This window comes from Penicillium angulare, assembly GCF_028827245.1.
Source record: "Penicillium angulare strain IBT 27051 chromosome Unknown utg000007l_segment0_segment0, whole genome shotgun sequence".
NCBI lineage: Eukaryota > Fungi > Ascomycota > Eurotiomycetes > Eurotiales > Aspergillaceae > Penicillium > Penicillium angulare.
The window spans coordinates 3672221-3699505 of NW_026623166.1; the positions used below are offsets into that span (position 1 = coordinate 3672221).

A 27285-nucleotide genomic window follows, 5' to 3' on the forward strand; every position below is an offset into this window, starting at 1 on the left:
TGTCCTTCATAAAGACCTGAACGGCTAGATCATTCTGCCTTCGAGGCGCTCCCCTTTTACTACATACGTACAACCCCAAGACCACGTGGTTTGCCAAATTCCCCAAGGTGACGCCCTTAGCGCTCATCAATTTGTATTGAAGGACTTCTATCCGTCCAATGTAAACTATTTCACGCTTCCGTATATATCACTACCCCTAGATGAAACAGTCCAAAGTATCATCCACCATATTGCGTCCATTCGTCCACACCCAGAAGCCTCCCGGCTTCTGACGGCCATTCCGCCCCTCGACAAGTCTGTGCAGAAATATTCGCTTGTATCCAACAGGGATAGAGCACTCACGATTGTATGAGTCAAAGAATGTTGGCTCCCCTGAGTACCATACGTAATCTCGTCTGTATTCACCTATACACAACGGCGTTTGTGCTCGTACTCGCTCCCCCGAGCCACGAAATCTGCTGTCTAGAGTTGTGGCTCCGCGTTTCCATCCCGCTGCCGTTAGTTTGTATAGTGCATACTGCATGGTACATTGGTTCTCTATGGCTCTGTCTAGTTCCCGTGGTATCACACAACAATCGATAATGCAGTCTTGGCTCTTGATATCCTTGCGGTCCTCAGCCCGGAATTGCACAATCACAAGACTACTCGAGTCAAATAGAAAGACATGGGGGCATTTATATTCGTAAGCGTAACTGCTCATGGTTAGTGATATCATGATATCGGATGAAAGGGAAACATAAGCATTAGTGTTTGTTCATACCCTCTGAGCTCTTGTTGGAGCCTCGAAGTTATTGTAGTAGCGTCCCTCTGGGATAGCCATTCCTCCCTACGGATAACACGCGGTCTTTTCATCTCCCCTATCATAATAGCTAGCTCAAGATTCCTCCCTGAAGAATGGCGTAACGTCATTTGATAATCGACCATCAACGAGGATGTTGATCCTGTTGGTGGGATCTGGGATTTTGGCCAGAGCATCGGCCCACCAGGCAGGACGGATGAGGCGTGCGCTTGACTAGTCAGAGCAGTGGGTCCAGAAAAAGCTGCGGCAAGGCATGGGACCATGGACTGGTTGAAGTCCCTCGTGACGTCAGCTTCACTTTCTACCTCATGGTTAAAAGCATTCAGCATGTAGGCAGGAGTTTGAAGGCCTATATATTCGGCAATTGAAGGTTCTTCGAGACGAGGCCCTAGGAACCTGTCAACGGCGTCGATGGTAGGTGGCCATATCTTCACATCCGAGTGTTTGAAGTCTTTGTATTCTCTCGTCCATGGCTTTCTGCTAACCGTGATTTCATTATCGACAAAGATGGGTGGACGGCTAGGATACCGCATGAGATCATATACAGTAACCGACATATTTCTTAAAGAAAGGGGAGGGAAAATCAAAAGAAAACCCGTCGTTGAGTTCTCCAGTAGCTGGACACAAGTCTCATTATATATATTCGAAAATCTAGGACAACAAATCATGAGCTGGTGTTTTCATACACATAAGTTAGCGCCCAGAAGCGCTAACTGAAACGTGCTAGGGGTCGCGAACGCATCGCCGAAGTGCCCAGAGGTGGACGATCCTGTCGCCCCATGTTTTTTAATCTTAGACCAAGGATCATTCAGCCCAACCAAAATAATTCCTCGACATAACGAAGAGGAATAGATCGGTATCCCAAAGCTACTGGGAGAATCGGGCAAATCAATTACTCTGATAGTTAGTTTGCCACAGTAGCGGCAGATGTTTGGTAAAGATGTTTTCAGATCGAAGACATTCTTTAGGGAAATAAGTTTTTGTGATTTCATTATTTGTATTTTGTGGAATGCGCAATACGACGCGTAAATCAAGCGACGAAAGACTTAGTTTTGAATCCGCGTGTTTCCACGATCTGTTACGAATTTCTAGGACCTATGGCTCCGAGAACACTAGTCATTCCAGTTTTACTCTCTAGATCACCTATTGCGCATCTCAATGTTCCTCATTACCAGACCAACCTGCTTGGCTTTAGCCTCATACATCTAGTTGTATCATCATTGGTACCAAATTGCGAACCTCGTCGGTTTAATATTTAAGCGACAAGCTCCACAGTTGCATTGGGTATAGAACATCTCACGGAGTACACGTGGACCCATGAAATCACGACGTTGGAAGCCTATTGTCCAATAGCGCTATACAGAGCGATGAAGGCGGGCCAGAGCGAACCTAATTTTGTTCATTTCAATTGCTGCGCCACTGCTGCCCAATGCTTATTGGTTAATGAGTTACTCTCAGACCTTTGTATGCAGACTCCACGCATGTGATTGTTTTAATACGTGGAGCTTTCGACGTTATTGGACAACATGTCCGGTGATGCCAGAGGCGAATGCATGATTTGACACCATTATTTCATGGTGTGTCCAAGACTTGGCACAAACCCGCCGGGTTTGTGCCAAGTCTTGGGCTTCAGCAACTTGAGGCTGTCTTTGAAAAGGCCGGAAAGCCCATGGACTTTCCTCAAAAGCATCGACATCATGTATACTATCGACGAAGTTGTACGCGCAGCTGAAATAATATCAGCCTCTTTTCCTACCTTAACTTCAGACCTGCTTTCCCACCATCGTCGAGAACTGCAGTTTGCATTTGACAGCTTGGGTGGCGCCCTCCGCTCGACGCCTACGATTGATAATTCACTATTACAGAGCAGCAGCCAGGAAGACACCTCGAACCTACCACGAAATAACATATCTCAGAATCACGATACACGAGATGGTCAAGGAGCCGCTGAGATCATTCAAAACGACCGTATTGAGACTGAGCGACCGCAGCAAGATCGTGGACAAGATGCAACACAAAATAGACCGATACCAAATAAGATCACTCGAAGGCCACGAAATACCCCATCGCAGGATACCTACCTGAGAACGATAATGAATATCATAGATCAATTCAGTGAAAAGATCCATTCCTTTGTCGATAAGCGTGCAGAAACGGCCGTTCTGTATCTCGATAATTGGACTGATATGGATCCATTTGAAGTTGACATTATTATGTCATTACGCGGTGCCTCTACAGCCCAAAGACTTCGCACATTTCTTGCCCGCTATATTTTTGCGGAAAAATATTTAGATTGGGCCGAGTCGGCGTACAAGAAACCTCGTGTTTCATTTTTACGCCTTGATGCGAAAGACGCTGCTTCAAAACAAATACCACACATTAGTGAATACCTGCAAGCTATCGACCGATCTGATAACAGAAATAAAAGATCAGTGGAACAAGGTTTGAAGTTCCACTCATTTGAGCATATATACAAACATTCTGGAGCCTTTGCGTTCCTTTTCTACGTGCACACGCAGTTTCGGGAGCTGAAATATGAATCTCTGGAATTGCTAGCACAGACAATCAATAAATCGCCGACCTGGTCTACTTTTGCAGTAGATAAAACGGGGTGGTTTTCTGAATGTGTAACTCTATACAAGAAGAGTTGTGGTATGTTCTTCAACCCAAATATCCAATCTAGCTGGTTTAAATCTAAGGTGCACAGCTGCATATCGCAAGCAACGGCGTCTGAAACGTCCTATCGACTCTGAAGGCCTTGAAGAAAGCCAGAACAAACGTAGACAAGAGGTATTCACATCTACAACTGAAATAGATGGCACAGGTATGGCACAGAGAGTTGGTCAAAATACAAGTACAAGCCAGTCAACGGTCGAATCGAACATACAGCCTATGAACGAATTGCCATCATTTCAAAATAGCGGAATCCCAGAATTCGCATTGGACGAAATTTTATTCAATCCTTACTTCGCAGATTTCGGCTTCCCAGAAGGTGAACGAGAGGATTCCTCAATTCCTCAGAATTTTTCCGTCCCGCAAATGGCTTGTTGAAAAAGGTTGTGTACAAGCTTGATTTGTCTCATTTTCTTTCTTTCTTTGCTTTTTCTTTTTCCTTGGTACCTCCAGCCACATACTTCATACAAAACACCAATTGCCAATTTACTCCGGGGAGGTGGTAGGTCAGTAGAGTGAAAGTGGAGCTATTTCGTTTCATCCCAATTTCAATTTTTTTTCAGCATTTCTCATATCCCTCATATCCCATAAAAATGAACAAAATGTTAAGATGTTAAGAACTATTCTGTGATATCTTGTACCCAATGAGTACCACATCAATATCTTCACCAGAAACTACAGCCGAGCTGTCTTCGATATAGCAATAGGTATCAATCGGGAGGAGATGGCCTGACAGTGTCGATGCGCCATTTATGGGAATAATTAACAAGCGCTTGGTTGGATAAAATGGGTTGACGATTTTCGCGCCTCTGAAGAAATGACGTACGGAACAGGCTTTGTCAAAAACCTTCAGATCAATTAGTTAATTTCCTATTAAAGATGGCGGTTGGAGCTCACATGTAAAGAGTGCTTTTTGAGATCTTTCTGTATCTCGTCACGCAACGAATCGACTAGCTTTGAAAATTCGTCCCCGCCATGCCTCCATCCGCTCGCATCTTCCCCCTCATGTGTCGTTTGTCCTTCGTCAATTTCATTCCTTATAGAATCAAGAATAGGCTTCAGCCGCGACGAAATTTCTTCTATCTCAGTCTCAGGAGGTTCCATGTTCCAAAGGCCTACTGCGACGTATGTATGTTCGTCAAAAGCAAGGATGGTCCCTTTTTCGCTGCCCGACTGTCCACCCTAACGAGAAAATAGAATTGGGACGACCACGTGATACCGAGTGCCAAGAGAACGCTGAGACTGATAATTGGTCCTAAGCGTATCCACTCCTTATGACGTGCCTTGGATGATCGATTCAAGGAAGATTACTAATATCCTTTTAAGAAATGCGATGAAAAGTTGCTTTCAAAGACTTTTTCATCCTTTCACCAGTAACCCCATTCGCGTCCGCTGACCATTGATTGTATCCATGACTTTGTTTTGGAATATATCACCCCAGCTTGGCGCATTTGCGTTGGACATTTTTCTCATACATAGCACGTTGTGACACGAACGAAGGAATTCACGATGATCCAAATTTCCCCGCCAAGTGGGGTTATGGAGTTTTCTACGAAGAGAACACAGCACTGCTGGCGACTCTTTCCAGGTATTTCACCACGTAGTGGATGGACTATTGGCGTACATCTGAGCTACAGCAATGTTATTAATGCTGCTGCTGCTGCTATATTTTATTATCGAATTCGGATGAATATAGCGAAGGAAAGAAACTGAACTTACTAAGATACTCATTTATTACCAGTATCATGCTTAGCATAAGAAGAAGACTTGGCACGAACCCGGCGGGTTCGTGCCAAGTTCAACTCGTTGGTCAAGCGGCCATCGACTTACTGTTCTTCCGATTTCTTTGTTCACAAAGAGGTCGGCTTAATTGGGAATAGGGTCTTTTGAGTCGTAAAGAGGATACTTCACACTTATTCACTCAACAAATGTATAGAGGCACATCATTTACCTGCCTAGTCTAGTCACTGTTTAACTCCAATTCTGGTGTTCAAGAATTACTCGAGCTGCAATTCTTTTGATCTAAGAAGGTGAAGCCATCATGACCTGACGTTCATATAATATTTCATCTCCCGCCATATTCATTCATACTTCTTTAGCGCTCAATTCTCCCCCAAACGTTGTATTTTCTTTAAAGCTCGTTCTATTAATGATGTCCTGCTTGAACCTAATCACAATACCGATCATAAGGCTTTGGTCGCGGTGAATATGAACTATCCAGATGTATTCATCACATAAACTAATATTATAACTCAAAAAGTGTCTTCAAATGCCCGAAGAAGTTCTCAAAACACTCAACCACCGAGATGGACGATTTAAGGCCAAAGTGGATTCAGATACTTGCAAAAGCCCGCATTTCGGAGCCCCTCGATGTAACACCGGTCCGGAAATATGAGTCTATTACGGAAATTTCTTTATCCTGTACCCTCGTATATGCTCGCTTCAAGGGCACTATTGAAGGGGGAACTGAGCTAGTTTGCATTCCACTCACAGAAGAATGGCCAGACGATACTCACAAAATAGCCTGCGTGAGGGATGCTCTTCGTATGGTTAGTCTGCAGCAATGGGATAATATTTTCCGAACATTCCCATCGATTCCGGCTGAAGTCAGAATGGAAGTAAACCTGTGCTTCAATGATAAGCAATGATCCGAAAAATCCTCACGGCACGCAGAAATATATTTAAATGCAGAGCGCTCCTTTCGAAATAGAATCTATGGTATATTCGTGACTTTTATATTGATGCAGTAAGTTCAATGCTCTAGGCACTGTAAGGATAAAACTCACAATTCAGATGGCAGAAACAATCCCCGTTAACATGAGGCAAAAGCCCGCTGCTTATTGCTTAATGAAGCTTCTTAGCTTGCAGCCCCAACGCAATGATCTTGCTTGTCTGCCTCCTCTATCTGCCGATTTGTGCCGTCTACGTCAGGACTGCAAAAAATTACACGAAGGCAAAGCTTCAGTGGAGGAGATTGTGGACTCAGCGTTGCAGTATCTTTCGCGAGCAACAATACTGAAACTAGCGCTGGTGTTCCGTACATTCAATCACTGGTCACTCGATATCTCGATGGAGCTGACTGAATTCCTCCAACAGCCAGATATAGAGACAGTTGAGCATCTGAAAACTCTTTTTCGAGCTCATTATGCTCAAGATAATGACGAATTCACTATATTTTTTGTATGGTGGGGAATCGAGGAGCGTTGAAAGTGTTGCTAAAACTGTATGCGAACACCCACCAATGCTATCATACTTTTGTTTTCTACTTCCCCCATCCGAGAATTGGCGAGCCAATTGTACAACAGATTCTATGTCATTAATTACACACCCCTCCAATATCACGTGGAATTTTACTTACCAATATTATTGTATTCGCTGGAAGCTTCGGTAATAAACCCCAGGTACGACAACCGGGCATTTTTCGATGAATGTATAGATATTGACTTACTTGTTATTAGGAAATATACCAAGATGAGATTTCTTTGCGATCTATACATCATGAAACACATATGAAGTGAGCCACAGTAAAATAATCGCCAGCAGCATGATAGATTGTAGATGTTGCTTAGATTAATGCATAGCCCATTACTAAGAAAGACAGAATGGTAGCCGCGCAGCAGATTTTTCGTATGGAAGTTGGCGTGGCCAAGCAGAATCTCCATTATTGCAGTAGACCCCTACTTCGTGTTTTGAATATTGGACTCATTGGTAGTTTGACATAGACAGTACAGTTGAAACGACGGTCTATCTTGTTATAAAGCAAGACTCTTCCGCAACCCTGAAACAGTATCATGTCAGACTCGTGGGAGTATTTGAGAAGCAAGGCAAGACCAGCTAAAATCAAGAAGAATAAAGATTACCTACAGCTTATTCAATATGATTACACAGTGGCTCATTGGTCCTTTCAGATCATGCTTCGGTTTCCCCCAAGATGAAGATTTTCCGTACGGAGAAGACATTACCCATCCTGAAAATGTAAGTTTTTCTAACTATGAAGCCGCTCTTCAACCCCCAGATAAATTCCCTAGAGGCTAATTTATTTGTACTCGAGCAGAAAGTGACACTGAGAATCATCACAGCACGAATGCCTCATGATATTGATCCCGATTATCATCAGCTCGTGTTCACTACGAAGCTGGGGAACAGTTTTCAAAAATACACCCTCAGCGATTTGATGAAAAAACCTGACGGCCTTGACGCTCTGGACAATTTTCCATGGTATCAGCTGCACAAACGGGAGATAGAGGACTTTTCAAAAAAAGAAACTGAGATAGACAATCATGTAAAGCCAGAGGGTTATGTAAAAGCTCCCAGCCTTACCTTTCCTCCGCTAGTAAGGGTGAGAGGGTGTCAATAATACCCCAGACAAGCCTCTTTGATTTTCAGTTTTAAACTTTATTTGGATTGGGCCCATGTAGTTAGAGATATCTTTTGTGTCAATTGTTTGAGAAGTATATGTATTTAATTCAATATTTACGTCCAGGTATTGCCTAGTGTTGTGCGTACATATATTAAAACAGCGGTGATATCGTATAACATAATCGATCCCGCATTCCCAGTCCTAACCCTAGATGGCGAACTAATCACCTCGCCGCGACTTTGACCAGCCCCGTCTTATTGGTGATATTTGAGTCTGACCAAATACCCATTCGATTTGCTCTCACCTATATGAACTACTCCTGATCAGAATAGCCAAATTTACGCTCCAACGTATCGTGGCACTTGTCGGTCAACCAGCGATCGAAGTTACAAAGACGGATGATCTCCTTACCGTCATTCCTCAGGCATTCTGGCCTGCTCCACACCCCTATCAAAGAATACAAGGACCAAAAAAGAGTGCACACTAAACAAACTATTCTGAATCTTATGCTAGCCACTGGCAAAGTGCTCTCAGAATAAAGTATAAGATGCTATGATTTCAGCAAACTTGTTTAGCATTCATCAGTTACTCTCACACTCTCTATTTGAGGCAATATGACTGAGCATTCCGATACTAGCTGGTGTACTACCATCCCCCCCCCCAATATATCCCCTATTGTCTGTTCTTGAAAACCTGACAGTTGCATCGATGAAATAGTAACTCCTCAGACGTCGGACTACTTAAGAGCAGTTGAAGTGGTGTCGGGCAAAGCCAAATACAAATCAGCCGAAGAGAAGAAGTTGTGGGAGGTCCTCCTCAATATTGCGCGTGATGAAGTCCAAGCCGAAGTCGAAAAACATAAATTCTCACCAAATGATCGTCAACTAAGAGTTTTTACTTCTATTTTCTGGTTTTTTCTTGGAGCCACAAATGGATGGAATTGGGAGTCGAAAGAAATACAGGAAGAATGGAAAAAACATCACAAGGAATGGGAGGATGGGCCTCATCGCAAGGACTATAAACACAGTACACCGAGTAAGCTCAGATCCACTTTAGCACAAAATATTAGGACTTCGCTGCTGCCAAATTTGTCAAAGAAATATATATATATCAAGGTTTTACTGACGGATATACTGCAGGTGATCAGCTCGCCCACTATTATCCATATTGGGAATACCTTATGAATGAATGTAAATTCAACGAGCCGCCCTTTCGGACATATGAAATTTGTCCGGATTTCGAAATCGAGTTACAAGTTTCTCCATCACCGCAGACAGAAAATCTTAGTTAATGTGCAAGGCTTTAGAAGAGATCTTTGAGGAAGCTGAAGTGCAAGGGTGGTACAGTCCATGGATACCTATGTTTCAAGGTTGTATTCTTTTGTCAACCGTGGATTAAAGGGACATCATTTATCTGCCTAGTCTAGTTGATGTTTAACACCATAATGTTATGCAATTCCCGATGCTTAGCTGATTATGTTGGCTCCAACTTTTAAAAATTTTCCCTTCATGTTATATACCTGTCTAGTCTAGTCTTTTTATGTATGATCTTGAAGTTATTGGGTGACTAGAATGTTCTACAGTGTAGCTCTATTTCGAGGAAGCAGGTCCGTGAACGGAAGTAAGCCTGTGCTTCAATGATAAGCAATGATTCCTCGGACTGAGACCTGGAAATCATGTTGAGTATTTTTGTGCCATGATATTCTCCATTCCCCTGTATGCCAATAAAACGCACGGTCATTGTGTGTTGAAGGGATCATGGAGGATTTTATTATCTGAGAGCCTGAACTGTTGAGCAGGACTAACTCAAAGCAAATACAAGCATCTGCTAGATCAAAACGCAAGATAAGGGATATATATATATAGAGCTGATTTCCGCTCTCTTTCTCCTATTTACCGCATCGTGGAGCCCTTTGATCTTCAACGCCTTATATCACCATCGAGCTTTGTATTGTTTGGTTGCACTCCAAGCACGTCAGTACTTAGACACCTCTCATGTTTCAAATTGCTAAAGACTAACTATTGAAAAGTAGCTTGCTGTTTATTATCGGCAAAGACAGGTTTCTAAATACGTCAATTTTGCCGCAAAATGGCACCCAACAATGATATGATGGCCATCGTCGACAAATGGTGTATGTTGGTTGTTCTATCACCAAGCAAAGCCATCTAGCTAATATCATCTAAGTTACCGAGCAAACGGACTTGAAATTCAAGATAGAATTCAATGATGTCGCTGAATACGTCAACATATTTCTGTCCTCGGTCAATGAAGCAAAATCGAAAGAAGACATATGTTTAATGCTCGATGCTAGTCTATTGGATGCGCCTCAAAGCGTGGTCGAAAAGCTTGAAAAAACCGAAGACCAAGAGCAATCTGTCAAAGTAGTCATCCTGCTTATTGAGAACGGATTTCCTCCACCAGCGCGTTTGCGTCGTTCGATATTTCGTATATTGTCGACGGAACAAGGAGCAGATCTAACAAACCATCTGCTAGAGCTTCCATCAGCAGTGGTGGACCCCTTTAGAGAAAATTTGACGCTATTGCTGGAATTCATGTAAGATGTTCCATCTGGTTAGTCTGAAAGGAGTCCGCAGGGAAGATATAATTGAATGAAAGTTCTGAATGGCTTTCTAAAAGCCCTATATTGAGCGACCTCTATTTTGGCTTGTGCCAACCAGAAACGTTGGAAATGAACTCTATTGAGACTTAATAATCTGTAACAAATGAATGAATAACGGCCCCATGCGCGAAAACAAGATGCATCATGTATAATCTTGGTCGCCAGCCTTGAATACCGATCCGTTCTAAGGAACGGAGTAAGAAGAGAGAACTACTAGCAAGGCTTTTCACGATGACCGAGCCAAATTGGAATGTCAGATGTTTCTGATCAGCACCCTTCTTTCAGAATGCGCTCAAGTATGAATCTTTTAAAGCGTTGGTCGAGGGCCCACTGGCAATCATCGCCGTGAGCCTTTATCAGCCTATTTGGACCTTGCCAGATTTGCGCATAATTGAGGAAGGAGACACACCACACTGCAAATGTGTTCTGGAACGCTTCGATCTTTACAGCTACCCAAATACAGGAGAAATGGGTTTTGGTCAAATGCCAGTTTCTCTTAAAAACTATACAGTTTTCTTTTTTGAAAACACCCTTTGTCCAAAAACCGAATATAAAGTACGACCGGGTGCCGCATAGTTCTACAAGCAAATACCCGACAGAAGTTTTTATTCGCTCGCCAGCTTTTACTTTTCTCAAATATCGACATATTTATTTAGTCTCGCACCAAAAGCACTATCGGTATGGTACAAAAAGCCCGACTGAGCTGTACCCAGGCCCTGCGAGCTTGGTACCTTGATATCCTCCCTCAGCTCGATTCGTCCGTTATCAACAAGATTTACAGCGATGTTGCCCGTCCGCGAAAAGACCCTATTAGTGATATTCTAAAGGCGATCGGATTACTGTCGCCAAATGAAAGAAAAGCTTTGATCACTCACATTTTCCGGAAATGGAAGGTGAAGAAAAACCTTGTCGACTTTCCCAAAATCGATCCTCTCACCAATCTACTGAACGATTTTTCATATGATGAGCTCCAAGAGCTGTGGATGAAAGTTTACCGTCAATGCCTGCCTAAAGCCAAAAAAGCCGAATGGCTTGCCGAATTAATTCAAATTCTGCCTTCAAGCCATTTTCAGCTCCCCTATTCCCACTTGCGAGTCATTGCAAACAGAGAGCAGTTGGAGAACGCGAGGTCAATTTTAGAGATTCGGGAAAAGGAAGAGGATTATGAAAATGGAAGACGAGGTGATACTCCTCATCCCGAATTATACCTCAGCTCTAATTTATCTAGATAATGATCTAGTCATCTTGCCGGGATTTCGTGCAGCTGCGTCTTACTAAGTGGGATCTATGATTTGGGTTAGGTCAAATAGGTGATAACGGTACAGCGAGAGACTCGCCAATATAGCAATATCAGCAGGTTTCTTGGTAGACTGATTTTTTTTTCGAAATGGGGATGAAGAGCCACTGTGCTACTCTGGAGGCCCAATGATGGCTACAATTGACGATCACAATATACCTCGCCAATTCGCAAACTGATAGGGTTATTTGATGATGAGTCTTGGTGGCGAACTTCGTTATAACTTTTGAAAATTTAACTTGATTTTGGACCAGAGATCTTGAAAGTATCAACATTGAGGTTTATCTAGCCAGAGAAATCGTAGCTCGAAGAGACGCTCGCCTGCACAGAACGAGGTCATTCCGGGTGGCTTGCCATTTAATTGAAGCACGAATTTTACGTCTGCTAGAAAGGAGAAGGTTAAATTCAATTTATATTCTTTCAAATATAGATTGAAGTCCTCTGTACAAATGCTTCTTTCCCTGATTATGACAAATAGGATAGGCTGCCTACAAGTATTTAAGAGCTACTGGCATGAACCGTGAGACGCCCATCTTTCTGTCCACTTCTCTAAGCTGATTGAGCAGATCCCATAGAGGGACCCTCAGGAGTTGCTAGTCATTATTGAAGAGTTACTGGTACAAAGCGTGAGACCCCTATCCTTCTGTCTAATTTTCTAAGCTAATTGAACAGATCCCTTGAAATAACCTTTCAAAAGTCCTGGTCGGCCCCAGTCATTCAACCAGATATGGAGTTGGGACATATTGAGCGTGATAGCATGTGAACGTACCCCCCTGGTAGTCTGAATACGATACCCAAGTACCCAATCGGTATCTAGCTATGTCTTTATTAGACACCGTCGCTCTGGAGCTTGGCTTAATGGGAGGACTGATCCTTTGGCTTCTCTTACTCTTATGCATTGCGCCTTTAAAATACTCTTGGAGGAGAATTTGGATGGGATGCAAGAGATTGTTTTAAGAGCCAATTTCGGGCTTTTAGATATCAATGGCAGTATTATGTTACTGGAAATTCTACTAAGAGTACAAAGATAGGCTATGTTATTCCATTCAGACTGTGGTGATCTATAGAATTGGTCCACTGAGGTTGAATATAAAGCAGATTGTCAGTTTAGTTAGTCCCGGTCTCTGGTGAATGTTTTCATGGGTGATGGAGACTCAAGCTCACCGCCCAAGATATCTCATTATTGTTGTAATATGAGGCTGGTGCAGATCAGGAACCAAGCCGTCCCATCGGAATTAATGCCGAAATATCTATACGAAGAATCAAGTTGATTGGAAATCAACTTGTTCTTCTCGTTGTATATATAGCCTCATATTTCCCTCTAGATGATAATAATAATCAATCTTCCTTTGATTTACAACACATTGCGACCAAAGGCACTGCCTTTTTCTATTTCTTCCATTTCAAGAATCTGCTCGAATCTGCTCTGGAGCATTTGCGTGGCGAAATGCATTGTGGCCCATTCCCTGGAGGAAGTGGTGTCGGGAGCCGAGATGTGATCAGCTACCGCTTGCAGGTAGTGAATCGTATCGTGAATCATTTTGGTGCTGATTTCTGACAATCTTGGATGCCTCTTTCGGTGCATTTGGGAGATTGCCAATTTTCGTGCTTGGCTTGGAGATTCTGTTGCTCTCTTTCTCTTATTTGGTAAATCCTGGTTCTTTTCTCCAGCTCCCATGAAGTCTCGAGGAGAAAGTGGCTCTAGCTACAGGAATGGGAAGAGAGTGGTCGCCGGATGGCCTCAAAATATATGTAGTGTGCTCAGAATCCTGGTTTGATGGATTTGAGGATCTAAAGCCTTTCTCCGATTCTTTGCTCCCTTGAGCTAAGCTTGCCCATTAGTGAATTTCTTGAAAAGGGGGATTTTGAGTAGTAATACCATGTTGACACGTACGCCGATGATGGATGGTGTCTGGAGCAATAGGTCTCTCTGGTACGCTTGAAAGCTTATGATGCATCACTGTTAGGCCTTACTAGTGGGGAGGTTGCAATGAAAAAAGAATGACGGAGCTAAAGAAGAAGGCGAGAGGATGGGATATTATTGACTCTTAAATAATTCGGCCTGAAGCGGTCTTATCGATCGTTTAAAGTTTAGTCATGGCCATCTTTTGAGGCTTAGTATTTCAACATCAGCTCCTAGGAGCACTCTGGATTCCAGTATGTTTCTTCAGTCACGGGACAGCACAAAGGCCAATGGAAATATAAAATGAATGGTGCTGAATGTGAGAATCTCACGTATCGTTTGATGAGTAACGTGTCTTCCGAATGAATTATCAATATTAAGAAAGCTATAGTCGACTCCAGATACAATACGTAGCGCGAGGAAGCAAAAGAAAGATAGCTTCCTCGCGTTCAGGGGAACCCAGATCCGCCGTGTGGGACCACCATTTCCACTAATCGTATACACTCCATGTCAGTCTCTGGCAAAGAGCATGGAGATTCCTGGGAGCACGAGAGTTCCTGGGAACAGCCTGTCTGTTCCACAGGCCTCATTTTCCGCGGTTCTACCCAACCGAATTCCATCATGCTCAAAGGTAAAGTAGAGCGGATCAGCCAGAAGAAGGGACATTGCTTGAATATGGTCAGCATAGTACCTCCTATAAATACTCGGCCGGGCCTGCAAGGTTGAGCATTGCTCCTCCATCCACAAGTCTGTTCGGCGCCACCATCATTTCATCCGAAACAGCCTCTCACTATATATCGGAGATGTCGCACCACCTCCATACCATCGGTTGGTCATCTTATTCTAGTGTCAGTGCGGTTGCTAACTTCCTATCCTACCAGGCTCTTCGCCACCATATGAAGAGCATCCCGCTGCTCATTGCTGCAGACAGTCTATTCAGAATGCACTGTTCTTTGCAATTGCTCGGGGAGATATGCAAGCCGTGATTCAACTCCTTCAGCACGGCATCGATGTCAACAGCAGCGGACCGAAGGGCCAACCCACGCTCTTCACGGCTCTAGAGTATCAACAGCACGAGATCTTGGAGTTACTTCTGGGTGACCCGCGAATCGATGTTCACATCACAGATGGCCAAGGTCACACTGCGCTCCATCTGGCGGTGATATACGACGATCATCTTGCAGTTCAGATCCTCTTGCAAAGCAGATCTCTCGATGTCAATCGCCCCGACTTTGCAGGGGACAGCGCATTGCTTCTCGCGGCCAAGACGTACAGTGGCTTCGACCCCAGACGCGACGCGATCCTTGAGCTGTTGGTTTCTCATCCACAATCGATGGTGAGCCAGCGCGACACCAAAGGCCGCTCCCTCCTGCAGTATGCAACGTTCACGTCGAACCGAAGGCTGATCGCGCAATTGGCGCGAAGCTGTCTTGATTGAAGGCCCTGGAAGCCTTGGGTCTTTCTCCTTAGGTCAGAACACGAAAGCCGGGCTGCAGAGGGACGGCATGAAGCGACCATACCACGTCCACCCACAGAGCCGGAAGTTGAAATATGACTAGACTAGAAGGCCATGGTGCTATATTGAAAGGTCAATTCCCTCGGCTGTTTGAGGTTATTGGGAAGATGCCGCGTCCCATGGCCATGCGCGGGCCGACCGCAGAGTGACGGAGTGTCTCCACGTGGCCCGCCTTCACCAACCTGACCAACCTTAGGATTACCAGACTACGTGACAGCGGGATATCTATACCCAAGTGCCTCAGAGGCTCTGGAAGATCTGCAAGATCTGCAGTCGCGATCAAATTCGGAGATCGAAGGTTTTGTCATTTGCTAGAAATCGTGACGTGTTATACCTCTATGATTGCCTGAAGTCTGAGATATATATTTCACATGGGTTAATGTTGAGAAATTTTACAACCCAATAAATAGGGCAGAACTGTGTTTATTAGGCAAATCAGTTGAAGGAAGATGGATATTAGTACTTTCTAATTAGAATTTCGATGTAAACAGACCACATACACGCATAAAATCGATATATTTCCAGGTCCAGGATTTGGAAAACCCGACAGGGGGTTCAACTGAAGTTGCCAAGTTGAACCCCAAAAGCCACCATGATTGGTCAGTCCGCCATCCGGAAGTGATTGCCACCGCCTTCTTGAACCACGTCTACAAAGCCTGGCCCGCCAACTGCCACCGTCAGGGTAGCTGACTGCCCAACTGGCCCTCACATCATCACCTGAAACGAATGTACGCATTCGCCACTCTCATCCATATTAGGATGAATCGTAGATGCTAGCATGAAGAACCCCTCGCCGCGTTTACCGAGCTCCCCCTTGCCAACGTTCGCTCCAACGGAAATTCACGAGTGAAACAGGATGCCCAGGCTGTCGCCTCGCCCGTCACATCTCACTGAACACTCTCAGATCCCAATACCAAAGACTCGACCAGCTCGGCCTTCAATCGTATACGACGCCAAATTTCCCCTAGATCCACTCGGAAGATGGCTCCGAAACTGTGGGCATATCCAATTCCTGCATCCAAATACGTTCCGCCCTGTCCTCCTCCACCCTCGATGCGTCCAAGGCTGCCCAAAGAGCCAATGTAGCCCGGCACAAGCGTGCATTGACTGGGATGAATTGGTCGGAATGGAAGTGCTCTTCCAATACAAGCTTTTGTGTGATGTCAACCACGGCTGTTGCTAGATGGCAGAAATTCGCGCAACAGGTGCGGAAGAACTCATTTTCGTGAGCTTGCTGATCACGCTGGCTCCGCTTCTCAGTGATTGGGTCTAGTGGGGATTGTGCCACGCTCTTTGCTGTACTGAGGTGTGTCTTTGTGGTCTCTAATGCCATGGTCGTTCTCCCCGCCACAAAGATCCGATGGTCCAGTGGTGTAATCTCGGGAAGATCGTCCCAGGCGGGGACAGGCAAAGCCGTCGAGGAGTGTGGTCTTGGTGTGTCTGGCGAGCGACTGTATACACTCGATGCATTAGACGGAGGGCGGGCCATCAGTGAAGCTAGAACAGAGGCTTCTATCCGGCGCTTTGGGATCTTGTTTCGCGGCCGATCACGTTCATATCATGCTCAAACAGCAGAGAACAATGGAGCCTTGTGACAGCAAATGCTACGGTATTATACTCAAGTATTATGTCCTTGAACCGGAGAAATCAGTGATTGAGCGGACCGCACTTTCCAGTAGGCTGTTGGCTAACGTCTGTGCTCGCTGAGCTGAGCTACCTAGCAATTTCTGAGTCACCTGAACCCAGGACGGGGAATATAGCAGCCTCGCAAAATATTATTTTTACTAAAATTTTCTAGTTCTCCCCCACTCAATCTTGGCAAAGCTAGACCGATGGTCAGCCTAGCTTTCGTATTGTCTGCCGCACAAACGCACTGCGTAACAGATTCATCGACCGAACATGTTTATATAGTATCGCCAAGCGGAAAGCGCAGTCACCGTACGTATTTTTCACTTTAAGGTCAATCTGCGGGTGTCGTAACAGCCGTTCAACACATGCGGTATACCCGCTTGCAGCAGCAAACATGAGGGCCGTGAAGCCCGAGGGCCCAACCTCATTCAGTGCGATTCCATCTTGCGAGAGAAGAAGAGACACTATATCTAAGTGTTGGTTGATGACAGCCACATGCAGGGGTGACGTCCCAGACGGGGCTTTCTCATTGATCTGAATAGCTTTCTGGGTCAGCAACCTCTGAGCCGTGGCGAGCGAACCCACCTGACACGCTGCCCATAACGGTGGAACAGCCGGACCAGGCATGGCATTGATACATATTTTGGGCTGTCTCAGAAGCATCTGCAGTAAACGAGGGCTTTGATGCTCCGCTGCTCGCGCAAGAGGGGTCAGACCTCCATCATCCGCGTCATTCAAATGGAGGTCATTCTGGTCCAAGAGAAGTTGCACTAGCTCCTCATTCTGCAGGTCCACCGCGTGCCACAGCGCCGTGCGCTCTCTAGAATCCTGGTGCTTGATGTCAAGCCTTGGGTTGAGCAGTAGGGCTTCTACTATCCCACGCGCCGACCTTCCCTTGAGGATTTTGACCGCGAGAAGTAGTGCCGTATTTCGATGGGTGCCGCACCAATTCACATCCAAGCGAGGGTCTCGGGCTAGGATCTGCACTGAGATATGGTCTTCCTTACGGACTGCGAGGTGTAGCGGGTTCTGCCCAAAGCGATCTTCGATGCTGACATTCACGCGGGGATCGGTCAGAAGATGGCTTAGAATGGCGTGCTCAGCGTGTTCCACTGCGTACATCAAAGCGGACATGCCATCGGTGCATCGGGCATTGACATCCAGCGCTGGGTACCGCAACAGGCGTTCAACGATGGCAAAATTGCCCTTCGCGACCGCGGTTGACAATGGCCCTTGACCTTGAAAGTCGCAAGTATAGGACAGCCGTGGGTGATGTTCCAGCATGAGGTTAACTGCTTGTGGGTAGCTCATCTCAATGGCGAGCAGAAGCGTGCTCGTCCCACGGTACATGGAGTTGGGACTTGCGTGGTAATGAGTCAACAAAAGGCGCGCAATGTCTAGTCGTCGGTTGAGTATGGCTCGGTGAAAGGGTGGCATCTCATCGTAGTGGAGGCAATCAAATAGAGCTTCTGTGCAGATTGCTGCCATTCTCCGGCAGCAAGCGATCAAGCAAGAGATGTCCGTTTTACCAAGGATCTTGCAGATCCAGAGTAAGAGTTCAGTTGGGAGTTTGTCTAGCATCTTTCCTGTGTAGTATGAAAGCTAATGCAGTTTGGTAGGAAGGGAGGCGAAGCTTTATAACACACGCTCAAGTACACCAATCGAGAACATACTCTACCAAGTATGACCGGGCCCAGGGCTTCTCGTATGGCAGAATCATCTTTGCCAGGCTGGGAAAGGTTGATGCTCAGCCTGGGAGCCCTTTTGTCTCTCGGAACCCGTGTGCCATTCCTGGAGACACTGATACTGATCCTGGGAACGGCCATGGCCGTGAAGACGATCCCGGATCTGAGTTACCGAAATTCAGGTGCAAAGATACGTCGCCACAAAATAGTTCTCTCTTTAATGCGGAGGCCGTAGATATAAGTACTACCCAGGGAGGATCATGTGTGCTATACGCAATGTACATAAGTAACACAGACTGCCTCGCCTAGCCTGCGTATTTGTCCCCCATGCATTGAGAATGATATCAGAAGACCATGTCCAGTCGATCCTGATATCCGCTCTCTCTCTGGCTAGTATCATGAGGCTGCTCCTGATAGTTCGGTTCCAACAGCCCTGGCATTTCTACCGCCTCGACCTTGCTTTATCGGCTGCGTCTAGTATTTTCTTCGTGGTACTTTCCGGTCTTCGCTGGGGCGAAATCTATGCAGTGTGGTGTCACACACTGTTGTGGATGACATCGGCTTTTCTCACCGGACAAATGGTATGTCTCGAGGTTACCATTCTGGCGTAATGAGCTGACTCTGCAGTTTCTCCGGGTCCATTTTCAACAATGTGAGAACCCATTCACTCCGGTCGCCTTACTTAGAGCATATGCATTATACGCTGTGGTCTCCAGCCTGGCAAAGATCGCAAGCCCCATTGTTGGGACTCTTCACCCGACCACAGCTCACCCGGTGTGTCTGTTCGTTCTCGCCGTTGACTACTTGATGGTGACGATATGGTATCTGTGGCTTCTTGGGCAGGCAACTCAAGCCCGGATTCGCCTTCGAATCATTTCTTTCTGCGTGTCAGCCTTGTTTGCGATCCTACTGGCAGTTGCAGCGCTAGGCACGCTATGGAAGACTTGGGACATTGCGCTCGAGGTAATTATGTCTTTCCGCGAAATACGTCCAGCTGCTGACTGTTTTAGATACAAATGATACTGATCCTTACCTGGACCTTGTCAGCCCAGCTCATTGAAGCAAGGTAGACTGCCATGCGTCTTCCGCTCACGGATCAAACAGCATGGAAGAATTCTCCCTTGTAGTACATACTGTGTGATCAATGATATTTGGTGCAACAAGATGTAAGCCTCTTGGTAATTGCTTCTTGATAGTGACGTCGTAGTGGCTTTTCAAATTTCTCGAGCGTGAATCTGGATTATTACTCGCGCCTTTTCGAACGGTGGTCCCCAGTGGTGTTCAACAGTCTGTCGTAAAGTCGTCCGGTAGATCCTTCCGCATCCCAAGTGAAATGGGATGGCAACGGATTGAACTTGTGGGATACGTTTATTGGTTTGATCAGACCCACCCTTAAAACTATGATGCATGTACTCAATGCCCATATTTGATTCATTTTCCAAGCGCCCTCGAGCCGGGGGGCGGGGTCCCCCCCCAGAGACACCCTTTATGGGGGTCGGCGAGGCAATTTCCAATTGCCGGGGGTGCCCCCCAAGGCGACGGGCAAGATTTGCCGGCCATTCTTCATTTGCACCCATATTTCATGCTCTCAATTGGAGCAAAAATCACGCGTCAATAAATAACGTTGGGCCACTGTTCCCAAGCGTGTGCTTCATCAAGGCACTTGAAACCAAGTCGCATATCAGCTTTTGAGCCTGTCTGTAGCGACCCTCATTGCAGTGCCCGAGCGATTGAGCTCGATATATTGGAAATCGCTGATTGAGCCTAAGGATGTTAGCATTCTGAAGATCCCCTTGGACGTAGGCTCTATTCCCGGCTTCGTCGCCTTGCCGTGCCCGACTACTCGAAGGTATGTCGGGGCTCCACTCCAACTTCTCGGTACTCTATCATCGACTTGTGACGTGAAGACGCCGGTATCGATTCTAGCCGTGTGCAAGCAGATGATCGAGAAAGAGCCTTAGTCTTCCGCTCGCTGAGCCATCGCGGTCAAGGTCGCATCATCCCCAGGATTTGAACATTGATAACCAAGAATCTCCCAAAGGCACGAGAGGAAATTGCGTTGCTGATTCCGAAAGGGAGCATTTGTTGCTGAGAGCTTGATAGGTGATGTGAAGTATCTGAATTAACTTGGCTGAATGGCTGAGGCCAAAGGCGACTGTTGTCTATTTACCAGCCACCAGTACGGGAAGGCGACTGGTCGACACATCTGAAGCTGAAGCGGGTATGCTGTCGAATTCTATACGTTGCGCAAATTGATGATCGCTGGATACTAGATGTAATGGTATGCAGAGGAAGTAGGGGAGGCACTAATGTGGGCGTCTTGCCCGTCGCCTATGGGGGGCACCCCCGGCAATTGGAAATTGCCTCGTCGACCCCCATAAAGGGGGTCTCCGGGGGACCCCGCCCCCCGGCTCGAGGGCGCTTGGAAAATGAATCAAATATGGGCATGGGCGATGAACATCCTCCTAATGGGCGAGGTCGATTTTTCTGGAAAAGTGATGTATCTGGAAAAGTGATGTAATACCAAGTCATCAGCAGTTGTGCACACGTGGCGCAGGAATCCCCGGCCCGTCGTGAAAAGAGCGTGTATTGCGACAAATAGACAAAATATCACATTTCTGAAGGCCGACTTCAGATATCGAGGCGTCAACAGCGGTGGTCGGTAGGAGAAAAATGGCGGGGCGACGCGTCAACGCGCGATGCATATCTACCACGCGCAACCTCGGCTAGTTGTTAGCACCACCGTAAAGCCACGAAGAGGCCTTATCAGTCCTACAAAGTCCAGCGAATATTTGGGCTGATCACGATATTCCGCATCTGCACTATTGTTTGACATCCTGTGCCTTTCACTTGCCCTCGCCGTGTTAGCGCCTTCCATGAAGAATTGAATGTCGGGGACGTATCACGAGCACTTTTCAACTGAATTGACAGCTTACTGATCTGATCCTCCTCTAAGGATTAAGCACACGGTGAATTGATTCTAGCACGGAAAGTTGACTTGCATAAGCCGATTTTCGCAAAAGGGCAATCTCCAAAGTCACGGCATACTCCGGTCGCACAGCCTCATTTGACGGATTGATAGCATCACGCCATACAGAGTGAATCACAGGGTTATGAGACCCATGGAGTCCGTTCCTAGTAGGCTTATTGTGTTGCTCAACCTTTTTCGAATGGCTGAGTCGCTTGGAGAAAGGATTGGGCCGACAGGATAGGGCTGCTGGCCTGACTTGCTCGCCAGAGCGAGTGCATGTAACCAGACTGAAATAGCTGAGACGACAGCACCACATTTGACACGTCTCTTTCGGTGGCAACGGCTTCGAGGATTCCATGCACCTCCTCTCGACATACAACGCGGTGTTTCGGATCCGGGCTCAGTCAGCATTGATTATTTGGTATCCACAGTCAAGACGAAGGGGAAAAATGAGAACTTTTCAATACTAATGACCATCGCAGCGATGTCTTGCCGCTCTGTGGTGGTTCTAGATGCTTCACCATATGGCAACTGTGAGACAGCATCATGTCTGCCCATTGCATTTGCCCAATAGATGATATCCTCATTCGAAGTCATATATGCCTATATGCCCTTGGTCCCTGATCGTGGGCTGGTATTTGCGTCTTGGTCGCTGGCAATCACTGCTTGTGTTTCGATATTTGATCCTCTGAGACACTCACTGGCAGCTTACCATGGGTGAGTTGAAAAGACAACTTAGGCTTTCCTGGCTGTCTAGAGTAGTGAGGCTATTAGCTCGGCATTTGATGTCAGTCCGAATACAATTCCCACGTCCACCACTCCGTCGATCACCGAGATTTCGAAGGAATCAAACGGGTGGTTTTGATAGGGAGAATTGATCCTGGATAAAAGAAAGGATCGGAATGCACCAGGGGCTTCGAGTTGAAGCGGAGGGCACATGACCAAATCGGTTCTATCAGTGTTAAGGGCTTCGGTGTTTTGTGGCGCTTCGGTCAGTCTCGGACATCTGCTTTCGTCCTCTTTCTGGATTTGGAAACACTTGAGACATATCGTTGAGGTGATTGAGTCAGCCGTTCTTGCGCTAGCGAAATACCCGTGGTGAGCCTCCAACGTGCTTTAGGTGTACCGATGAATAGAGCAATACATGCCGACTTTCGATGACACTTCCCCCATCGAATTTTATCCCGTTGCGACTAATTGGTATCCTTCCGCCAAAGCAACCCTTGTTCCCGGCGCTTGAGGCTAGCCTTGTCGGCTTTGAATGATCTTGATCAGGAATCAGACAACGGAAGGCGACGTCGTACGGAAGATCTAGTGTTCAATGATGGCAAATAGACCGATAGGTGTTTCATTCTAACCTTAGGAAAGGACAGGTGAATTCCCCAATCATCACTTGTTGAGACATATTATGCACTGAAAGCCGCCTGGTCAAATAAGAACATCTCACAAACACCCGAGAATGGATTTTTAATATTTGGCAATAGGTCCCTCTGTAGACCCGCCTGGGAAAATCGTGCATCACACATAGTAGAATCACCCGCCATGAGTAGGAGATCGACTTCTTTGCCTGGTCTCTCCTTCGACCGAAATTTGCCGCAGTGAAACCATCGCTGAGGTCATTTTGGAGCATAGTCAACAAGTAATATCTGACTGATACAGGAACCCAGCATGGCCAGACAGCATTCGTTAGAGAAGTCTTTAGTGTCAAACCCATGACTTCAAGCTTTGAGGTCGTGGTCAATACCATTCATTGCCGCAAACTCAGAATATCCCACGAGAGCCCACCCGGCAGTGTTCGTGTGGACGATTATGATTCGCGGTAGTGGATGTGTATCTGGTAGAGCCCAATCCCTCTTGTCCCTCGATGATGAGCGAGTAGCTTCATTCAAATACCACACCACCAAAGCCCTATCAGGGCGAAGCTGTGATTGGGAGCTACTCCGATTCAAGTTGGACTAGTTGGCCTTTAGCTTCGGGGACGCGGTGAATGCCCACAAGGCGATGCTGCCGTAATATGCCCCTGTCATGTATGGAAGCTCTTTCATGAAGTCAAGTTCTTGGTTGACCTTGCTGCTGATCACACTGTTGAACGTCGCATCCCTGCCAACGCGCCCTCAAGATTGGTTACGAGTCTGATTGCACAATTAGCTTGAATTAGGCAAAGGCCCAAGTTGCCCTCTTAAGAGCACTGCTCGGACTATTGCACCTCCCTGCTGCTCTGCTTTCTATTTGTCTTTAGGTTTCCCGCTCACAAACGCTGAGATTTTCAAGTATTCGAGCTGGGGTAGCCCGGCGAGAAGAGAACATAAAGAATAATCAGCCGTTGGAAAACGCAAATGAGAACGATCCAATCGTTGTGGAAATTCAATGCTCGTGCATCGATGCTCAGTTGTGAGACGCACTCATCGCGAAGAAGCCCAGTGGAGAAGTGGTTGGGAAATGATGTCACGCGAAATTAGCTGTGACAAGTAGCCAGCGGCGCATCTGACCGTTTAGGGAGAACGACCTGAGTCTGGTTCCTTTAACGTAGGCCGTCCTCAAAAATCACAAGGCACAGAAAATTCTGGCGCTCCCTTCATTCTTGAGCAGTTGCTTCATAAGTCACCCCATCATAAAACCCACGCAGCTACGTGGACACGATATCGTGATTTGATGCTGGTGCTGGAACGGAGCCGCATCATTGGAATTGGCTCCTCAGATCTCCATATTGAGAGTCAAGTTTCAACCAGCTTTATCCTCTTGCAGTATGTATTATCGGGTATCACCCCTTCATACCGACGATCAATGATACCGCAGACGCATCATAAGTGGCCATGCCGACAGCGAGATGGCCACCACAGGCCTACAAGTAGTACTCTTCAATAGCTCTGCCTCTAGATAAACGTCAAGCCCACCTTGAAAAGCCTCTGCTCACAGTATGCCAAGAGCGCGTCTCAACAGCATGTTCACAGATGCCGACGCGGAAAACGGTGATGAAAAGCGGCCTGTCCAATGACAATGCAGAACAGCCATCGGTATAATGCGGATCAAACAGCAGGCCTTGTCATAAACTGTCCATTTCGCGTAAGTGTGGACTTGGGTGAGGTGAGACAGGGAGCCACGCTAGCCGTCTACTGTTAACCTCCAGAGCCTGACTGCAGCAGGCGTCGAAAGGTTTTTTCAGTTGATACGCGCATGGAGTGGGTGTGTGGGGAGCGCGTCGGTAACCAGTCGCACTATAGGCAATATTAACACCCAGAGAGGAGGGATAAGGATAGGTCAGCATAAGCGGGGATACTCTTGTCACTGCCGAAAGTAGCTGATACATATGAGAACAGACGTGAGTGCAACACTTGCCACCGAAAAGGTCGTTCAACATGGCTGCATTACTAGACGCAGTCCTCGGAGCTCTGAAATGACCGATAATCCGTAGCTTGAGAGATGAAGGTTGGTTCTCGTGACTGCGGGGTCTATTCTCATTGAGTGTACGAAGCTCGCTCTTGTGAGCTTAATGCCATTCCAATATCCATGAAAAATTTGAATGGGATAGAACTGACCATGAATTTGCTTTATCGAGGAGCAAGATCGCGAGGTTAACCGATACACGCCGTGTTGGTGTCAAAAGGTGGATGAGTGCAGGCAGTTCCACCATTCAATTAGTTGGACCACGACACAATCCGCAAGGGCTGAGCGAAGCCTGATTAATGGCCATTCGTTCTGGAAGAGCCGTATCAGATGGGGTGTGGGTGCGCGACCTTGAAACCATCGACATAGCCTTGCAGTGGATCTGAGCTTTCGTTTGGTTTAAGCGTCACGCGCCATGTATTGCGTACACACTGGTGTACTGCCGGTGTATCGAAAGGCTCTATGACGGCTCAATGATCTGCCATTAGCGAATTATCGAGAAGTGCCATCACTCACCCACGTTCATACCGTGAGGGACTGATTTACCCAGGCGCGGATCAATGCAAGAAATGCAGCGCAAAGAGTCGCATGGAAAAGAGCGAGACCTGCTGAGATGAGATACGTACCTGATGGCGGCACATCCTCATCGCTGATAAAGTTGACGAGCTGCTTCTTCTTTACGGTATCTGTTGACATGGCGACGAAAGCGCAATGCTAGAGACGCTTCAATATAGAGTGCGTCTCTTGTATTCGAGGTGGAGTCGGCCTTGCCTTGGGTACATGATGGGTGGTCTGTCCGACAACTGGTCCCTTGCTATCGAGTTCAAGATCGAGAGGGTAGAAAGCTCCATGAGGTATCCGGCATCTGGATAGCCCACACCGGGACTTTGGGGGGGGGGCGTGAAGATCTCTGCCATAGAAGGGAAGTCAGCTTTAGGTACAAAAACTCAATCAAAGGTCGGGAACACTGATCACATTCAACGTTCGCCGGTATTCGTGATGTATCAACCCATACACATTTCTGTAGGAGGTCCCTATGATAGAAGTTCATTTGATCAGCGACTGACATCATGGAGTTGTTATTGGGCCTACCGTATAAAAAGGCTCTACCGTAATATATCAGGGGTAGATAGCCTGTCATGGTTGTCATCGAATGTGTTTAGATCTGACTGTACGCAGACCGTTCGAGAAGCTCTATTGTGAGATCCTTACATAGGACATGGTGCCTTTTTCATGAGTCAAACCAATTTGACACCTCACCTTGGTAGAGATTTTGCGTGCCACGGTGGATCTATTGGAAGCCTAGCGGAAGCCGAGTGATATACGGTGTTAGTGTAAGCTTTAACTAAGGAAGGGTGGTACTCACGTATTAAAGTCCTCGTATATCAGTCCTAGAAAAAGAGTGTTATCAGTGAGAGATAGAAATTCTTGAGCTTATGACTGGGTACACTCACAAGTAGTAGACAAAAGGAGATGATCAAAGTCAATCTTCGCAAATGAGATATGCCAGGAGAGTTGCAAGAGGAAAGTCAAGCAAGACGGGTGGGGGCATATTTATACCTCCCAGGGCGGAGTTCCTCGTCTTTCGCTTGATTCTGCAGCGCTCCTGTCAAGACTCAAGAGTGGCAGATTGTGAGGCTTGCTAGTTCTTTCTATCCAAGAGCGAGCATAGCATACCAGCGAGCAGTTTTCTGCCCTAAAGGAACATGTTTACTTACCAGCGGTGGGCAAACATGAGTAGCAATAATAGATCGAATGACAAAGAGTTGGCATGGAGCCAAGGTTCAGATAGACTACGAGGTTTGGCGAGGCCCTCCAGCAGATAAAAATTGCGGCTAACTGACAGACCAGAGTTTATTCACCAGCGGATTCAGTTGAATCAACAGCGATGAGCAAACATGAGGCGTCTCAAGAATATGTGGAATGACAAATAGTTGTCAAGGAGGAATCGTCGAGGTAGAGTTGTAGTCCCGGTAAGACGAATTGGGGATGTAGAAAACAAGGTCGTAAACTTTATTCACTCGCGAATCAGTTGACTCAACGGGGATGAGCAAACAGGAGCTTGATCAACAATATTTGGAATGGCAGATACCTGTTGAAAAGTGAAAGTTGAGGCGAGCGCTAGAAAGTCCTCCCTTTGATTACTGACTTGACTACTGTCCTGGCCTTCTCTCACCCCTCGTCAAGCCCGATGAACTAGCGGACAAATAAATAACTGCAAACAACTAAGATATTTTGCTCGCTCCATTATCAATGCTACGATCTTTGTATGGGCGGACAACGAGATGTGAACACGACACATGTTACACGCGCTGGAGGGAACGTGAAAGTTGCCCTTCCTCTTCAAACAGAATGTGTACCGTGAGCAGCCCAAATTGGCAAGACCATAACAATGCATGGTCGTCAACTTGAGCCAACACCGGGTAGTTACCTTGGATCCACACCGGT

At 46.4% G+C, this 27285-nt stretch overlaps 11 protein-coding genes across 11 annotated transcripts; 5 read left to right on the top strand and 6 right to left on the bottom strand.

Annotated features, from left to right (window-relative positions):
- Nucleotides 1–196: 196 nt before the first annotated feature.
- N7478_010633 (uncharacterized protein) lies at nucleotides 197–1356 on the bottom strand (the record flags this gene model as incomplete). Its single annotated transcript, XM_056926847.1, has 2 exons — nucleotides 197–692; nucleotides 761–1356. 2 exons carry the CDS (start codon nucleotides 1354–1356, stop codon nucleotides 197–199), a joined length of 1092 nt encoding a protein of 363 aa, XP_056776217.1.
- Nucleotides 1357–2496: 1140 nt separating this feature from the next.
- On the top strand, nucleotides 2497–3850 carry N7478_010634 (uncharacterized protein; the record flags this gene model as incomplete). The annotated part of the gene is made up of 2 exons (XM_056926848.1): nucleotides 2497–3451; nucleotides 3507–3850. 2 exons carry the CDS (start codon nucleotides 2497–2499, stop codon nucleotides 3848–3850), a joined length of 1299 nt encoding a protein of 432 aa, XP_056776218.1.
- Nucleotides 3851–5778: 1928 nt separating this feature from the next.
- On the top strand, nucleotides 5779–6679 carry N7478_010635 (uncharacterized protein; the record flags this gene model as incomplete). The annotated part of the gene is made up of 2 exons (XM_056926849.1): nucleotides 5779–6021; nucleotides 6266–6679. The coding sequence occupies 2 exons, from the start codon at nucleotides 5779–5781 to the stop codon at nucleotides 6677–6679; spliced, it is 657 nt and encodes a 218-aa protein (XP_056776219.1).
- A 3241-nt stretch (nucleotides 6680–9920) lies between these two features.
- On the top strand, nucleotides 9921–10390 carry N7478_010636 (uncharacterized protein; the record flags this gene model as incomplete). Its single annotated transcript, XM_056926850.1, has 2 exons — nucleotides 9921–9963; nucleotides 10017–10390. 2 exons carry the CDS (start codon nucleotides 9921–9923, stop codon nucleotides 10388–10390), a joined length of 417 nt encoding a protein of 138 aa, XP_056776220.1.
- A 348-nt stretch (nucleotides 10391–10738) lies between these two features.
- N7478_010637 (uncharacterized protein) lies at nucleotides 10739–11684 on the top strand (the record flags this gene model as incomplete). The annotated part of the gene is given in 3 exon segments (XM_056926851.1): nucleotides 10739–10748; nucleotides 10766–10941; nucleotides 11109–11684. 3 exon segments carry the CDS (start codon nucleotides 10739–10741, stop codon nucleotides 11682–11684), a joined length of 762 nt encoding a protein of 253 aa, XP_056776221.1.
- Nucleotides 11685–13103: 1419 nt separating this feature from the next.
- On the bottom strand, nucleotides 13104–13289 carry N7478_010638 (uncharacterized protein; the record flags this gene model as incomplete). The annotated part of the gene is made up of 1 exon (XM_056926852.1): nucleotides 13104–13289. The coding sequence occupies one exon, from the start codon at nucleotides 13287–13289 to the stop codon at nucleotides 13104–13106; it is 186 nt and encodes a 61-aa protein (XP_056776222.1).
- Nucleotides 13290–14455: 1166 nt separating this feature from the next.
- On the top strand, nucleotides 14456–15090 carry N7478_010639 (ankyrin repeat domain-containing protein; the record flags this gene model as incomplete). The annotated part of the gene is made up of 2 exons (XM_056926853.1): nucleotides 14456–14480; nucleotides 14534–15090. 2 exons carry the CDS (start codon nucleotides 14456–14458, stop codon nucleotides 15088–15090), a joined length of 582 nt encoding a protein of 193 aa, XP_056776223.1.
- A 1042-nt stretch (nucleotides 15091–16132) lies between these two features.
- Nucleotides 16133–16657, bottom strand: N7478_010640 (uncharacterized protein; the record flags this gene model as incomplete). The annotated part of the gene is made up of 1 exon (XM_056926854.1): nucleotides 16133–16657. One exon carries the CDS (start codon nucleotides 16655–16657, stop codon nucleotides 16133–16135), a length of 525 nt encoding a protein of 174 aa, XP_056776224.1.
- Nucleotides 16658–17004: 347 nt separating this feature from the next.
- Nucleotides 17005–18285, bottom strand: N7478_010641 (ankyrin repeat domain-containing protein; the record flags this gene model as incomplete). Its single annotated transcript, XM_056926855.1, has 1 exon — nucleotides 17005–18285. One exon carries the CDS (start codon nucleotides 18283–18285, stop codon nucleotides 17005–17007), a length of 1281 nt encoding a protein of 426 aa, XP_056776225.1.
- A 3582-nt stretch (nucleotides 18286–21867) lies between these two features.
- N7478_010642 (uncharacterized protein) lies at nucleotides 21868–22050 on the bottom strand (the record flags this gene model as incomplete). Its single annotated transcript, XM_056926856.1, has 1 exon — nucleotides 21868–22050. One exon carries the CDS (start codon nucleotides 22048–22050, stop codon nucleotides 21868–21870), a length of 183 nt encoding a protein of 60 aa, XP_056776226.1.
- Nucleotides 22051–25163: 3113 nt separating this feature from the next.
- N7478_010643 (uncharacterized protein) lies at nucleotides 25164–25533 on the bottom strand (the record flags this gene model as incomplete). The annotated part of the gene is made up of 2 exons (XM_056926857.1): nucleotides 25164–25297; nucleotides 25464–25533. The coding sequence occupies 2 exons, from the start codon at nucleotides 25531–25533 to the stop codon at nucleotides 25164–25166; spliced, it is 204 nt and encodes a 67-aa protein (XP_056776227.1).
- Nucleotides 25534–27285: the final 1752 nt, after the last annotated feature.